Below are 17,571 nucleotides of genomic sequence, written 5' to 3'. Positions count from 1 at the left end.
TGTATGCTCTACATTTTTCTATGCCTTCTACAGGCCTCTGTTGTTTCTGCTGTAGGAGGTGGGTACTGAGGTAGAAAGGTTGGTCTTTGGTCTGACTGGGAATAGCTGTCTCCCACAAGAGATGCTGAACAGCTTTCAGCTGTTAGTAATCAGAAAAAACCAAAACAGACATGTGTGGGAGAGATACAAGCCAAGGTTAATAAAACCTTTCATCCAACTTACAAAGCCTGCAAGAGTGTTTGTGATGTATTGGAATCATCATTTTGTCAGGAGAGTGTTATCTGGCTTTTCAGCCAGCAGTGTGACTGGAGAGAGAACATAAGGAGAGGAGTTTGAGGAATACATTTAACACCACCTCTAATGAAACTAAGAAATGTTCATGAACCAGCTTTATATGTAAAGAGACTGTGGGCAATCTGTGGGAAACTGTATCTTGCAATATCAGAAGTATTTGTTACAACATGGCTATAAACTCAAAGCAATGTAATTGCTTTGTAGAACATAGAAGCTCTATTTCTCTTTAAAGCATGCTGCTTCAGTTAAGAATTCCTTTCGTGTATTCATTCAATATTAATTTTGGCAGCTACTGCTATAGTATGTAAAGGAAAAAAAGGAATAGTTAGAGGAGCTCATGCTAAAAAAATAAGGTTTGGCGGAAGAAATGTTTTAAAATATGAATGTTCTGAGAATTAGCTTAAGTTTTTAACAAGCTTATAGGGAAGGAGTTAATTACAGGTTATGACCACAACACAAAACCAGATAGTTCTGCACTGTGAGCCAGCCCTTCGTGCTTGTGTATATGCTAGCATATTCTTCAGATTATCACATTGCACCACTAATGTGAGCATTGTAGACAGCAATTTCCAGGGTGCTGTGCCACTGTGAGTATATATTACTTTGGGAAGAAATGTGGTATGAAAAGCGTGAGCCCGGATTCATTTAAAAATTTGTATGCACACATCCAGAGCAATAAAATAACAAATATAGAGAAGTTGTTGGGTTTTATTATCTTTTTTCCTTTTTTTTCCTTCTGTGTACCATAAAAATGCTTTTTACCTTCTCCATATTTATAACATATAAAAAAATATTTCAATATCTATTATAGCTGTAACAATATCAAGGCAGAAAAAGCACAAAGCAGGCAAAAAACCCCTCTCTTACTGTGTGAAGTATTATGTCCAGGCCACCATGATTGACAAGACAAGAAAACCACTGCATCAGCACTAAGAAAGTATGTTTAAATCAATTTTTTTTCTTATGAAGCACACTGTTTCTTTAGAGACACCAGTTTTTTACTATACAAAAGTAGTACTTTCTGGAGTAAAATAAGTAAAATCCTGTTCCAGCAATTTTAAGCTCCTAGTATGAAAGTTCTCAGTGAGGGAAACACTGAATAAGTGTTATACTTTTTTTGTGATCTTAATGACAGAATTTAAGCTGGTATGGTTACACTTAGGTTTGTTTTGTGCTCCTTACATTCATGATTTTAAGAGAAATTTGAAAACAGATGGATAATGTTGATTGCAAAGCCATTAATAGTATGAGGAACATGTGTGAGTGTATTTTCTCAGTAGATATTAATCAAAAAAGTAAGAGGCCCTACACTTATAAATTGCCCTAATAATCTTGTGCATAGTTAGGAAGATTTCTGAGTGGCTGATTTTTACATACTTTCAGGTTTGATTTCATCTTTATCCCACTGTTTGAAAGCATGCCCTGGAAAGTCAGAGAAGCCGAAATTTGTGGATTAGATTCATCTACATCACTGTGTTTTAACTTTTTGTATTTGCTTTTTAATTTCATAAATGCAAACAACTTATTCTTCAGATTCTGAAACTGTTAGAACTGTAGGGAGGTTTACACTCTCCCTTATACTATCAGAAAAAAAAATTATCTAGGAGTCAAATAATTTGTAGACATGTTTGATTTCCCCATTCTCTTCCTCTGAATCACAGGTTTTAGGTTGTATTATGTTGCAAATCCTTTCCTTTTTTATCTGACTTCCATATCCTGCATCTATTTTCTTTGATGTAGACAGGGCCTTATATGTTCTTTTCAACCTCTGAAAGAGGGAGCTGAGGAAGAGAAAAGCATTAAATAGAAATGATAGTCAAGGTGATCCATAGCACTCCTGAAGGGGAGAGTTTGCTGACAAACAGAGCAGGTGGCAAGTCATACAGCACCCAGGGAGTCCTGCTGTGGGTGGGAAAGAAGCAAAAATAAAGGTTTTGTCTATCAGTCATCTTCTGCTGTTTTGGCACTCCCAACTGTATAAATTACAGAAGGCCTCTCCAAATGCTTGTTGTTGTTGGCAGCATCTCAGATTCTATATTAACATTTAGAAAAAAGTTTCAATAATTTATCCAGAATTAGGATATTTTTCTGGATTACCTCTTCCCAGTGTAATAGACAACATGTTTGTATCAGCAAGACTCGGTTTCCCATTTAGACTTTCACAATTAGTTACTGCCTGTGATAAAAAAGTTTTGTTGTGGCAGCAGTTGTTTCTTCTTTGCTGATGTAATGGTATAAAGCAAATACAGGTGATATAGGTATAATATACTGAGTTATAGATAGGCTTAGTATATTTTAATTTAGCCAGGAAGATCTGCAAGTGATTTTGGTAGCAGCTCCAAGGCTGTTACATTCTTGGTGATCTGCTGTTCATCCTGCTCCTTGACCAGCTCCTCTATCAGGAGCTGCAGTTTGCATTCACTGTCATCTCCCCAGTCCTTCAAAGACTTCTTGATCTGTGTCTTTTTGACCTCTCTTGAGATTTACTACTGAGGCTTGAACTGTATCTTGTAATAGTGGTGTCTGTCTGACTCAGAACTGCATCAGCCACTTAACCCTCTGGGCCCTCATTGCAACCTTCTTGTAATACAAAGAAATTTGAAGCCTGGGGTATTGTGTGAGGTTAGCTTGTTTCTGAACTTAAGAAAAGTAGATTTCTGCTAATCAGGCTCTGAATAGTCTCTTTAAATACAATCCTCTGAAAATAATGTAAACTAAGCTGCTCATTGTCTTGTGCAGTCCAAGCTTCTCTTGCTGGCATTAAACTGTTAATGCTTCTTACAGGCACCAAACCAGTAGCACAAAATGAGTGAAAACCAGTTCTCACTGAAAGTACAGCAAAATTCAGAGTTCTTCAGTGGTGCAACCCTCACTTGTTAAAAATGGGAATAATGCCTTGGTCGATGTTTTAAGAGGTGTGTTGAGTTTTATGTTTGGGGATAGCTAGGGACTTGGTTTTTTTAATTTTTTTTATGTGTGCACAGAGAAAAGGATTTTCATATAGCTCTATTCCCCTTGGATCAAAGTTCAAAATAAGTTATTTTGTCTTCAAATAGTGATAATTTTGTATTTTACAGTAATCTCTTTAGAGGACAAAGAATTACAAATGACATTTTAAACTCACTAAGACTACAGTGACAGCTCTCAGCAACAAATAAGCAAGCTTTCTCTTTATTTCTGTAATTGCCATTTGTAATAACACTGATTTGAAGAAAAAGCAGATAAGTGTATTTTCATGAGAAAAGTACAGCTCACTACAAGAAGACTTGTTCATATAAATACATTTAAAACAAAAGCCCAAGCAAAACTACTGTGCATTCACAGTAGCAGTAGCTACTGTGAAAAGCAGCAGCTCTTTTTTTTTTGCCAGTGTGAAACTGAACAAATTAAAACATCATATGAGGCCTTGATTAGGTTTGACAGCTTTCCTAAAGACTTCCCTTTGTTGTTACCAGTGCTTAACATCAGCTGAGGTTTTGTGGAAGAGCAGCTGCCCCCTCACCTCCTTCAGCCTTTATGTGATGGTGGTGGGTGAGACTCTGCATTGTTTTCTGCTGATCTCTTTCATTTGCCAAGTTGCAAATCTATGCTATGCGAATTTCTGAGATTATTTTTATCTCAAAATTTCACATTTGTAAATGTGGTAAATGTGATAGATTTACTTCTTAGGATCGTTTAGAGCCTCTGACTTCAATTTTTTAATCACATTATCTTCAGTAACATCTTGACCAGCAGGCAAAGAAATATTGTGTGTGCTGAGTACCTTCTCTTCAGTCTGTGACCATTAACAAAAAAAAAGTTCACAGTGGATTCGGGCTGCTTTGGGATGCATTTCTTGTTATTTGGACAAAGACACAGAGCCCCTGTATTTAGTTCAGTGACATTTTTTCCCTGCTTTTCTGTGGTCATTTTCAAAGAAGAACCATGCCTGGCATTGATACTTGCAACATACTTGAGGCCACTTAAGTTAGAAGTGAATTATTGTAAGCTCTTTTTTTAATTGGGAGAGAGAGATGCATACTTGTAAAAGGAATTGCAAAGGATCTCCTCTCTCTCCTTCTTTTCTGTATCTTCCATAACCCCAAAGAACAATGTGGCTAGTTGTGAAGAATGGTACCAATTACACTTTTTTTCTTCCTGATTTGCATTGTATTTGTTGAAGAAGGAGTTGCTGGAGACACCTACAAGGATGGGGAAGATAGTGTAGAAAAGAAAGATTGGGAAAGTAAATGATAAGGCAGGGAGGAGGTGGCCAGACTACAGTGGGAGAGCGTTTCCTAAAGGCCAGAGGTCATAGATCTCCTGCTCAAGAAGTCATTGTGCAGGAGGGAAGCAAAGAGTCACTGGAGAGGCACTCAGCAGGCAAGGAAAAAATTGTGTATAACTAATTTATTTTATTTTTTTTAGATTTCAGCTTTCCTACTTTAATACCTCCCCCCTCCACAAGTTTTAAGTTTTTGCACTAGTGAACCTTGATGTGGTCTAGCGTGGCAGCCATTCAGTCTATTGAGGAAATTCACCAACAAGAAAGTCTAAACAGATCCCTGCCCCAAAGCAGGGGTTTGCTTTAGGGGCCTGTCATAGTCATATAGAAAGGTGTGCAGCAGAGTGGAAATTCAAAATTATGAAGTACTTGTGGCCTTGCACTCTAAATAGATTATTTTGTATTTAAAGTTAAAAATCAACTCAATGCAGAGAAACAGGAGTGTCAGACACATCACTAAAAGCTCAGTTTCAACAACTAAATGAAACTAGAGATGCTGCCTAGTGATTTGCTCAAAGGTTTGTGTAAATGTGATTTGTTGGCACTTACTGGCCATGCTTTTACAAAACTGCGTAGTTCTTCACAGCAAAAACAAAATAGTGCAGTTTAATACATGAGCCTATCTGTGCACCTCATTGCTGGTTTGGGTCCAGTTCTAAAAAAACCATTCTTGAAATCTAACGAAAGCTCTTATATTTACCCAATTATCACACTCACATGCAGACTTTTTTTTTCCCATGTTTATGTTGCCGAAGACAGTATTTAGTGCATTGAGGCTGTTTTTTTTTTAACATTTCCATTAGTATCAGCCTGTCCATGAATTGGATTGATGATACTTGTATGTCAGGTACAATGTAATTTCTTTGATAATCAATGATTGGAAATTTGGTAGATTCCCTAATGAGTAAACTCTTCTGGAGTACAGAAAATACCCAGTCTTTTAAAAGAAGGATTTCTTCATTGAGCACACATAATAAGCGCAAGGTGCAGTGATCTGGTAAGGCAGAAATTTGTAGTTTTGAAGAGTAATGATTTACCTTTATTTCAATCACAATTGTTTTAGCATCTCTTCTTTAGATGAGTATTGTCTACAATCTTTTTTTTTTTAGTTATTAAAATGTTCAAAGCGATATTCTGGGGAAATGGTATCTCTTAACTCAGTGTAAATACACTTAAATACAACAATTACTATGTCATTTGTGGAAGACTGGTTAGAGATAAAGTAGGGTAATCTTGCTGAAATGGAAACTGAAATGTATTTGTGTTCAATAGACATTTATTTTTCTAGATAGCTAGCTAAACCTTGGAAACCCTAATTCTATCTTAATCTGTGAAAAAATACGGAGGAGTTTCCATGAGCTGAGCAGGCCTCTGCCAGCTGGCATTGCTATTGAGCATTAATGCTTAGGATTTTAGAACTGCAAACAAACTGTTCAGCTGCAGTGTCTGCTTAAAAAGGAGGCAATGAGGAGCATAGGCTAAGTGTATAGCCTACCATCAGCCCATTCCCAAATTGCTACTGAAGTTAATGTTGGATGAACAGCTGAAAATTGTGTTGAAGAATCAATGAGAGTTTTACACCTCATGGGAATCAGTAATAAGATGTGGCTCCATATTCCAAATAATAATTTGTTACTGCCATAGTTCTTTTAGCTTATTCCTGTGCAGTACCAGAACTATGCTCTTAACTTGCTTTGGAAATAACAAAGGCTTAACCCAGCATCTCCAACAATTTTTCTCACACAAATAATCTTGTTACTGAGGTCATTCAGATGACAGAATTTTGTGGCCTGGTCCCAGTTTCTCCATGAATGATGTGAGCACTCCACAGTCAGAGAAAATGTCTTCTGTGTGTCTGCCGGTAGACTTCTTTGTGAAATGGTTACAGGGTTTTCTCTTCTCTTCTCTTCTCTTCTCTTCTCTTCTCTTCTCTTCTCTTCTCTTCTCTTCTCTTCTCTTCTCTTCTCTTCTCTTCTCTTCTCTTCTCTTCTCTTCTCTTCTCTTCTTTCACAGTAGGTCAATGCACAGTGCATATGAGGGGAAGTGTTAAAAACCCCAGAAAAATACAGGGTTTTTACACTCTGATTTGAGGATTTTGTGAGTTGAACTGGTTGAATATTATAGGTTTTCATAATGGAAAAAGCAAGCATTTCAGCTTTCAAGGATGTAAGTTTTTATCGGTTTTGTTGACACTAATGGTAAAATGTCGAGTATTTACCGGACCTTAGAGATATTTACAACTTCTGTTCTTCAAAGTGTTACCAGCTGATATGTCTCCATCTTCAAGAACTTATCCTGTATAATCATTTAACAGATTGTGTGGAGCAAATGCTCCTTAACTGGCTTTTAATTTTTAGTTTAGTTCTAAAAAGAGAAAAGAAAAAGTGGTCTACCTGAAATTACCTCTGTTTTTCAGCATGTCTTATGTTGTTGTTTTCATTATTTAACGATATGGGAGGAAGAGAATATGTTATTAATTAACATCAGGTTATAATGAATAGTGCAGTAGAAATTACAGGGAAAAACAAAGCAGTCCAACAAAGAGTATTCATGCAGGGGAGAGAGATTAGATTCATGCCTTTGAGGGGAGGACTTTGGCTCCAGTCTTGAAGCTCAGAGCTACATGATGACTTTGTAATTGCTCAGTTCTTAGTTCTCTAACATGATTAATCCCTGCGTACATCCTTGAAATTAAATATTCAAATTATCTGCAATAAAAAATGAAATGTATCTTTAATCATAAAAATTGGAGATGAAGTGTAAACCCGTACATGTTCTGAATTTTCCAAGTGTGAGTTTCTTCAAGAATTAATTTCTATAGGAAATACAAAACTGGTTCTGTGAGCTTGGTTTTTGCACCAGGGCAGAAAAACGATTTAAGTGTGCAATGTTAGCATCTTCTCTTGTTTTTCAGGTCCATGGGGGAGATGCATGGGGGATGAATGTGGTCCAGGTGGCATCCAGACACGAGCGGTGTGGTGTGCCCACGTGGAGGGCTGGACCACACTGCCCACAAACTGCAAGCAGCAGGAGAGGCCAGACAACCAGCAGAGCTGTTTTCGGGTCTGTGACTGGCACAAGGAGCTGTACGACTGGCAGATTGGCAGCTGGAACCAGTGCCGGCCCGTTCTCTCCCGCAGCCACGAGAAACCCCTGGAGTGCCACAGAGGGGAGGAAGGGATCCAGACAAGGGACATCACCTGTATCCAGAAGTCCAACGGGGTGCCAGCTGAGGATGCAATCTGTGAATACTTTGAGCCCAAGCCCCGCCAGGAGCAGGCGTGCCTCATCCCCTGCCGCCAGGACTGCATCGTGGCTGAATTTGCCCCCTGGTCAGAGTGCTCCAAGAGCTGTGGCAATGGGCTCCAGCATCGAACTCGGCACGTTGTGGCTCCACCGCAGTTTGGTGGCTCTGCTTGTCCTAATCTCACCGAGTTTCAGATCTGTCAGTCTAGCCCCTGCACTGCTGAAGAAAGCCTCTACAGCCTAAATGTGGGACCCTGGAGCACGTGCTCAGTGCCCCATTCCAGACAAGTAAGGCAAGCGAGGAAACGTGGGAAGAACAAAGACAAGGAAAAGGACCGAGAAAAGGCAGTTCGGGATCCTGAGGCTCATGAGTTAATTAAGAAGAAGAGGAATCGGAACAGACAGAATAGACAGGAGAACAAATACTGGGACATACAAATTGGATACCAAACCAGGCAGGTCACATGCACCCACAGAAATGGGAAAACTACTGCTTTGAGGTAACCACAATTTATTAATTGCCCATCTTTTTTTCTTTTTTAAAGTAAAGTATGCATAAGTGCACACTGGTAGCATTTTACACACCTGCATCTCAATTGGAGACATCTCTCTCCTGTAACATCCCCCATCAAGCTCAAGATGTTTCTATGACATGAAATACGCAAACTGTGCTGGTGATCATACTAAGCATCACATAAATGTACATTATAAACTATATTAAGTTCCTAACCTCAGTTTCTCTACATAGATTTGCTCAGAAAAACTTGGATGTATTTCTCAAATGTCTGCTTCTGTGGATTTAGGGAGGCTTGTGCTCTATAACAGGTCATGCATTTTTGGATGAGGTGATGTTACTACTTATAAGACATTGAGCACAGAGGTGAATGGGAAACTGGGCTGGGTCTGACTCTCAATAAAATTAAAAAACAGGGAGAAAGATGCTGCATGAGCAAGCACTATCAATTTGTTTCAGTTCCTTTTGTTTTGAAGTAGAATAACATGAAATATCATTTGTCCTACTTGATTCCTACAGCAAATTTCCTGAAAGGGAGACTCTGAAACCTCTTTGTTTCTTCCACCTGTTTCCTCCTATTCTTTCTCATCTGCACCTTTATTCAGTCTTTCACTTTTTTTTCTTGATTTTTAAAGAATTTTTCCATTATTTTACTTTTAAAGAGTACTTTCAGAAACAGGTGTTTTGATAGCTCTTTCCATAGGCTCCTGGGTACTTTTCTGCAACCATATCAGCCTTCACTGGTTTGTTTTACCTGGTGTTCTTTTGCTAGCTCATGCTTTTTGGCTTTCTATTCCCCACAATGTTTTTGTCCAACTCAAAAATCTTTCAGTCTTTTCTACCTTTTTCTGTCTTTGATGTGCCTACTATTTCCTTCCCTCTAGTTCTATGCATGATTAATCAATTTTACTTCAACTGTGAAATGGCTAAAATGTCTTGCTGAATAAGGCATTGCTACTACAGTAGTGTCTGTGAATGTTTTTGAGGGCACTTCACTTTGGAGTTTTGTTGAACCAGTTAAACATCCCATCACAAAACTTGCAGTCATTTCAACCATTTTGTCAGGAATGATTCAGTTTTTCAACTGCAATCAACATTTTTGACTGTATTTTCTTTCAAGAAGGGGATCCAGAAGTAAAAAAAGAAAAGGGTGAGAGATCCCTACCTTAAAGGAAGCAGTGAAAGATTTGGAATGTTTGGTTGGAAGGAGAGACATAAGAGTGAAGAACTGATGTGTTTAGGAGTCTGAAAAAAACTTATCACAAGAAAGAATGGAACAAGGTGTTCTCCATATACTATGGATGTATAGGAAAAGCAATACTGGGCTAATGATTGCAGTGCTGAATGAGATTAAATTTCACAATACTGGGAATAGTGAAGCTCTGGAAGAGATTGTCTAGGGAATGAGTGGCATTTCCATCTTCAAAAGTTTGTAATAATAGGTTGGAAGTGCACATGTCAGTCATGACACACCTCCTGTAACAGGTTGGGGAGAGGGGCAGCCCACACTCTGCCTAGATTAGGAATTATCATAATCCTTTAAATACTGGGAATAATTTATTAAACATATCAATTACTAGCAGATAGTAGCCAGCTGGTCTGTTTTAAAACCCTCAAGTTTTTTATAAAGTTAAATGAATAATTCAGAGCTACTATATTAAAAATATATTAAAAAATAAAAATTAAAATAATGGGAAGAAGGTAAACATGCATGTGCTGAGGCCCTGATAAATGGTAAAAGGAAGTATAATTAGAAGTCAGTGGCATAGTTTACTCATAATCTTGATGCTCACTCTTTAATTCACTCAGATCAGTAAAGCTGTCTTAATTTCAGATACCTCAGGGTATTATAATGGCTGTAGCAGGGAAATGGATGAAACCCTCTTGCCTGAGGCAGTGAAACAATAGATATGATACCACATAGGGGCCGTTCACAGGGGAGAAAATTGTACAAATGATGCAGTAGACATTTTGATGTCTAATGGATAAAATTCTACGTTGTAAATGCACACAGAATTTCCAATAGTCTTCCCATCAAGTTTAACTAACATACCATCTTTCCTACAGTTGTATAGTGAGAAAAAAAAAAAAACAACCAACACTTAAATGACTTATATGAAAAATCCCAGCATCTATGCTTTAGCTTTCAGATACGTATACATGTATGACACCTATATATTAATTTTTTTTCATTTACACTTCACTTTTTTCACTAAGCAGTCAGATGCTTTATTCTGTTATTGGCCTTCCAGAATCTCATGTAATAGAATTATTTTTCTGCCCAGTTTGTCGGTGCTCAAGTGATTTTATACCCCCCATCACATAGTAACTGTGTTGCTAAATAATATAGACAAGTAAGGTGACTGGAAAACCTGCCGTGCTCCTGTGAAATGCTCTTCAGCTTGAATAGCCCATGTTCAGGGAGTTTTGACTTTAGCAATCAGAAACAATCAGCCCCCTGGCAGCATGACTGAAAGAAGAAGAAAAACCCTCAGGCAAGTAATATTTTTTTGCAGAGGTAGCAAAATTGGTATAGTATAAAAAGGGTTTCAAAAAACAAGTTTCAGAAGGGTGCTCCAGAGAAAATGGTTCTGTAACGCTGTCAGCAAAACTTCAAAAAGCAAAATTCTCTTGACACATCAGCAGACCAGGCATGGTAAAGAGAAGTGAAACAAGAAAATCAAAGTTTAATTTATACATTTTATTGCAGAGTGAACGATACACAGTCTCCTGTGAAGGGTGAAATATTGGATTTTGTATTCCTCATTCTGCAATAACGTACGGGTTACATGGTCTGTATTTGCAATGTTTCCCTTAGTCTGAAGTTCCAGTTCACTGAATATATTTTAAAAATAGAAATGTTGGAGAAGACAGACTTCAGTCCTTTAAGGTGACTTAGAAAATGACTGCTCTGGATGGGTATCAAAACCTGGACAGTATAGATGGTAATGTAGAAGGCAATACTGTTCCTCTGAAATGTTTCCTCTCTTTTTTGTTGAAAAGGGGGTTTGCCAGAGATCCCACAGAGAGCCATTATACAGTACACTGCAAATGTAGAGAAACATAAAATATATATAGAAGTTCCTTTTGAGTTACAAGTCACGTTGGTTTGAACTATTCCTTGTTGTGATGTTTGTGCCTCATAAAATTTTCTGGATTTGATTTCTTCTGCTCTGCCAAATTGTTTTAATTTGGTCTCAAACTTTTCCTTGTAATTGTCCTTCTGAGCAGACATTTGGGGAAAAGTTTAGCACAAGTTCTTTGGCTGTTTATGCTAGTATAAGAGGAAAAAATTGGTTTAGCAGTGTTAAATTCATAAAACTGTTTTACTGAGGTACTGTGCGAAACCACTGGATTTGGGAAAGAATTTAATATTTGGAGGGACTGGAACAGGTTAGAAAAACAGACATTCATAACTGTAAGAACATGGAACCAGAAGTAAAGTCTTGGCCTGGATGTTTCTGTACTTCAGCACATATATTGAAATTCATTTGAAAAGCACATCACGTTCCCCTGTAGCAGGCATGGGGACAGCCTGCAAAGAATCACTTAGCTCAAATGGCTATAAAGGGAGTTGTAGATAAAGCCAAAAAAACGGCAACAACAACAACAACAAATTTGCAGGGAGTTTTCTGTGCTATTTCCATTCTCTTTTTCCATCATTTGGATATGGTTTGTTAACTTTGCTTAGCTGGGACTAAAACACCAGTGTATGAAGAGGGGGGGAGGGAGGGTGGTGTGTGTAGAAACGTAAAGGACCAAATAGGAAATGGTCCCCATCAGCTATTTGGCTGCAGTCCCCAGAACTGGTTGATAGTCCCTTGGCAGCACCTCTGTGGCAGAGACCTGCTTGTGAAGCTGAGCATTACTGATGACTTTTTAGTGAAAATTCAAGAAACAACAATAAAATTTTAGATGTATTCAGGGCTTTTATTTCTTTCCACAACCGTGGAACATAATTCTGGAAATGGAAATTGTCCAAAATTTAAGGAATTTTGACCAGTTTCTGGGGAGATTAGTTTAGCTACTTCATGCATTTGATTGCCTAATCTTGTTTCTGTCCTTCTCTGAAAGTAATTGTTACTTCTTTTAATTCTCCTCACTTATTCTGTTCATTGATGCAATATCTAGCAAGCTGCATCCACACTTAAACTCCCTTGGAAGTTTCCACAATGATCTCATTGCAGCACTTCACTTACTTTCAACTCTGGGAGACTTCAAGCTTTTATTGATTCCACTATTATAGCTGAGACATGAGAGATGACAGTAGGGCCATTTTATTATGAAATTGTCTTGCTAATTATGGGCATCTAGTTTGAGGTATATAAAAAGCCTGATCTTTGAGCTTATTTCACACAGACCTCTATCTACTTAAAGCATAAGCCACTAGGTTCACTAGTGGCCTCAATTCTTAAGCTGGATGCCCAGGGGCTAAGAAATTAGTGAATGGCCAGATGAGTATTTATGCTAATGGGCAAGTGGTGTCTAGGATGTACTGGCAGAAAAAAAGAATCTCCTCCTTTAGGATGGCATTCTAACTTTGTTCTTTCCAGGACCTGAAACCTCCTAATGCAAGTGTTCACCTTCTAAATTATGCAATGAATGTCTCCATCTACTTTATGGACTCTCACTTTCCTTTTTAGTTATAGACTGTGTGGAGGAGGATAAAAAAATACGGTATAAGCCTGGTGCTTTATGGTATTGATTTGGAGAGGCAGGCAAGTCACCCTGAGGTATATGCTGTCAGAGAGCAAATAGAACAGAGATTCAGACCATAATACAGCAGCTCAGTTTGTTGGCCCTTGTAATATATTCCTTGCTCAGAAGTAGCCTTGCAAGACTCGCTGTAATTTTCTGAGCTGCTCCATGAGGTGACAGATAGAAAAGGGTGATGTGTATGAGAGTGGCAGCAGCTAAGGTAGAGTAGCTTCAAAGAGACAGGCTGTGGGAAGGTGAGGGAATAGCAATTCAGAGAGGACAGGAGCATAAGCAACCTTTAGCTCCTTCATTAAGAACCTGATGGAAGTGTGCATGTCTACAAGTGGTTTTTGTGTTACTTGAAAGGCAGATCTATGGCTTGTTTTGTAGATAAAGCTTCCAAGCTTATCACACTGTGAGAGTCTGGAAGCCATAAGCAGTATCACATATATGGATAATGAGCTAGATACAGTAGCCTTGATAAATTAACTTGGAATCACTTACAGCATATGCTGTTAACAAATGGACAGGGAAGAAGCAAGTCATCTTGGAAGAAAACATAGTACAAACTACATGGTAATTTTCAGATGCATTGGGATAATAAAATTGTTAAATATTACTAAATAAACAGGATGCAAACATATTGCTTCCCTACCATTTTCAGCCACACATTTAGAAGTTCCATGAATTTGAAAGTCAAAAGCATCCTGTAGATTTTCTAATATGATTTTGGTAGAGACAGTAGCTTCTGTGGAAATGCAGAATATTATTCACTGGGTGTTCCTTCCTGCTCTAAGTACCTGCTCCATCATTTTACTGAGGCTGCTGTTTTGACAGTGGCTTGTCAGTATTGCTATGTGTTTGACATACAATGCCAAAATCTAGATTTAAGATGGAAACGTGCACACTGTGCTGAATAATTGAAAGAACTGCACTGAACCATTTCTTTCTCCACACCATATTTTAACTCTTTTCATATAGTGAACAGTTGTTCTGTCATTTAGATGTATGGCATTCATATATTTTGGTGCAAAGCATCAAGATTGGATGCCTTTCTAGAATACATTTGTTATTCAAATATAAGTAATTGGTCTTCCTTAGCAAAATATAATAGCTTGTAATGTAATGAGGGTTGAACTACATGTTCTGATAATCTCCTTTGGCCATAAATCCTACAGATGAACAAATGAATTTTATGTTGAATTTCTGTTCTTAATTTACTATGAGATTAAGGTGCACAATGGTAAATGGAATTAGGCTCTGAGATCTTTAACAAAGATTCTCCTATGTAGTACTTTTATGCATCTTTTCTGTCTCTTTGTCAGATAATTTTTATGTTAATTTACTTAAACATGCCTAAATTGATGAATACAAATCAAGGAACATTTTCCTAAATTTTGGGCATCTTTATATTGGTATGACATCAGTCTGTAAATAGTGTCAGAAGGAGCGAGCTAGGAAGTTTTGCTTGTTTAAAGGTGTTTTTTTATTATTACGTGACTGCTAAGAGTTGTCTGGGACATAGAGTATGACCCTGTTTTCTCAATGAGCTTTATGAAATTATGGTACAGCATGTAAGCTGGGAGATACTGTCCTCAAGAGAGTGGGAAGTAGCACAGGATGGAAAGTCACAGATTCTGCTTTATTTCCAGATCCCCAGACTGGCATTTAAGTACTTCAGTGCCTAACTTTCAGTGCTCCCACTGGAAATAAAATGTCCAACCCACCTTCTAATTGAAAACTTTTTTCAAATGTTTGAGATGGAAATGAAGCACATTTGTCAAAGCTAAACATCAGTGTGGGGTACATATCTTAAAACAATTCCTAAAACACAACTAATATTAGTAATATAATATAAAGTAATATATATATTTTTATATTTTTACTTCAAGATTGGATTTTTTTCCCCTGACAAAATTTGGTGGTGTTTTGGTTTTTTTCTCTTTTCTTTGCCATTAGCTGTGTGAATCTAGTTGGTAGTTAGGGCTGAAGTAAATACTGATTAATGCGTTGTATCAAATATTCTCACTGAAAAAGGGAACCCTCACCCAAAAAAAGCTTCGATAAGTTATTTGTATAGACTATTGCCAAATAATGTACTTTATCACTTTTGAAGTTTTCTATAGCGTGGGATATGCATATCTTTGAACTGTGAAAGATAGTTCCTCTCCCTAAAAACATTTTCTTTACAGTCTCCAAGGACACTCATGGTATCTGCAGTAGCCCCAAGCTGGAGCTTCTTGTTTGAGTGTAATAGAACTTCTTGTTGCTTTGCTTGGATTAGCTGATCCATTTTTTCCTTGACACAGTAATTTTAATCTCTGTTTTCTTTTCTTCTGTAATTTAGAAAGCCTGAAGGGCTTTGATTTTTTTCAAAGCCATTTTGAATATGCATCTTTGTTGGCAGAATTAATTACAGCTGTGAAGGATGATGGGAAAGTAGTCTTGTGGAAAGCACTTGGGTGGACAGTACTTGAATTGTAAATGAATAAAAGTGGCCTTATTGTTTGTATGATTATAACAGCCCATTATACTGTGATGTACTAACAGTTTCTCAGAACAATGTATGATATGACCAATATTAAACAGTGCAGCTGTAGGAAAATGAATCAGGACTGTGTCGTAAGGGATCACATCATCACATTTGCCACTAGAAAAAAAATACAGGCACTGTATTTTCACTAATGTCTTTAAAGAAAGAAGTGTGTATTAACTGTAAACTAAAACTCTCAAAGATAACTAGGCTTACAAATTTCATTTCATATCTTTAGAGTAACTCCTGGGAGTTATCTAAGTACTGGCTATAAATCACCTTTCTACTATTTTTGCTGGCTGGTATCTGTTTGTTAAACATTTTATTTTTTTTTAAATTTCATTTTATTTATGAGAAAGGAAGCTATTTTTTGTCTTTATATGAAAGAGTTTATCACAATCTCTTTCAAAATTCAGCTATACCTTTGATCAAAGAATGGTATAGTGCTGATTTGATTGGTTTGTTTTTGATGTTAATGCAGTACAGTAAGCTGTACAAACACTTGAGTAGAACACTACACAGAGGATAGATCACTTGTTGCAACTCATTGGGATACTGTGCTTGGTAATTTTCTCTGTATGTTATCTCCAAAATCCTAAAAATTTATACAGAGCATCTTTTAAGGTTCCATGGTGGTCAGATAAAGAGCAAGGAGGAGTTTCTACACACATGCATTATTAAGATCTAGATTTTATCCCAAATAACACAAAGGATTAATATTCTGTATTAATATTACTGGATTTCCTCAGGCCTCATGACCCACACACTGATCATTCAATTTTAATTTAGAACATTTCACACATGGGTATATATGTTTCAGAGGTTGATTCGACCTTCTGATAGGACCAAATTATCTCTTTGAAGTACTTCTGGTGGAGAGCAGGAAAATCTAGGACTGCCTTTTCTAGGATGTGATGCTGATTTAATGGTGTGGTAGATATTTTACCCCTTTGCTATGAGGTTACAGCAATGAGAAGCAGAGGTCTTTGGAAAGGCTTCCTTACAGTCCCTCATTTCTTCTAGCAATCTATTGAGATTTAGGCAAACTTTAAGCATTCTGCTGAGATTCTCTCTGCTGAGAAAAGTAAAATATGCATTACTTCAAATCCCGTCTTTAATTTCTTCATTGCTTTAAGAACCCTTTGGGAGCTGGACTGATGTTCATTTGTGATACTGTTTATCCATCTGGCCTGTTTTGGGGGGGGATTTAAAATTGTTGAGTTTTGAATCACAAGTTTAGTTTTATTCTAGCACTAGTTTGTCCTTCAGTCAAAATGCAGCCCCTTCAAGCCACCTTTTGTGTGTGTGTGGTTTTTTTGGTTTTCAAGTGCTCAATTAGCATGTAGTTTTGGTGTTCTGTAGGCAATTTTTCATTGTTTCAAGTCTTTCTGCAGACAAGTTTGGTCAAATGGTCTTGTGTTTCAATACTTTTCATCTTGTGGCTGGTGGAAAAGTCTGAAAACAATCTTTCTAATGGCATTCACTGATGTAATGTCCCATGAGATCAGCAAGAATTCAAGAGAGACTCTCATAGTTTCTGGTAATACATCTGGTTATGGGAGAAGCCTGATGCTCTGCAGGACATGAAAGTCCAAGAAATGGTTAAATTATTCTGTTCTGAGAGTACTCTATTCTGAGTATTTGCCAGCTAGTCTTTGTTTTTAACTTAGTATGTACATGAAGCTACTTAAAAGCCTGTTAAAGATTTCTGGATTTCTTTAGCATGTTGATTGTGCTTTGATCTGAAACCTTCAGAAGCAGCTCCCTTTTTCTCCTGAACTTCTGGACCTCCTCATATCATACTGAATTTGGCTCCCCCTGGGCAGCTAGCCTAATTTTTTATTACGTCATATTCAATCCTCTTGAGTTTTTAGTTCATTGATTCCATCTTGGATGTTCAAAACTTATATTATGTTGTTGGGGTTTGGTCTGTAGTACAAGCAGAACTTGAATTTTTTGCTAAAAATAGAGTAGCCATCTTCAAAAAGATTGGTAGTGAAAGTTTCTTGCCCAGAGGTGCTG

General features: G+C 37.4%; 1 protein-coding gene across 1 annotated transcript in view; it reads left to right on the top strand.

The window, feature by feature from the left end:
• THSD7A (thrombospondin type 1 domain containing 7A) overlaps positions 1-17,571 on the top strand; it is a 194,794-nt gene that overhangs the window by 67,067 nt on the left and 110,156 nt on the right. The window contains exon 2 of the mRNA XM_071735333.1: positions 7,473-8,304. Coding sequence (XP_071591434.1) covers positions 7,473-8,304 — 832 coding nt within the window. The remainder of the gene's footprint in view (positions 1-7,472; positions 8,305-17,571) is intronic.

This window comes from Heliangelus exortis, chromosome 2, assembly GCF_036169615.1.
Source record: "Heliangelus exortis chromosome 2, bHelExo1.hap1, whole genome shotgun sequence".
Classification (NCBI taxonomy): Eukaryota; Metazoa; Chordata; class Aves; order Apodiformes; family Trochilidae; genus Heliangelus; species Heliangelus exortis.
This window is presented reverse-complemented; position numbering and strand designations above follow the sequence as displayed.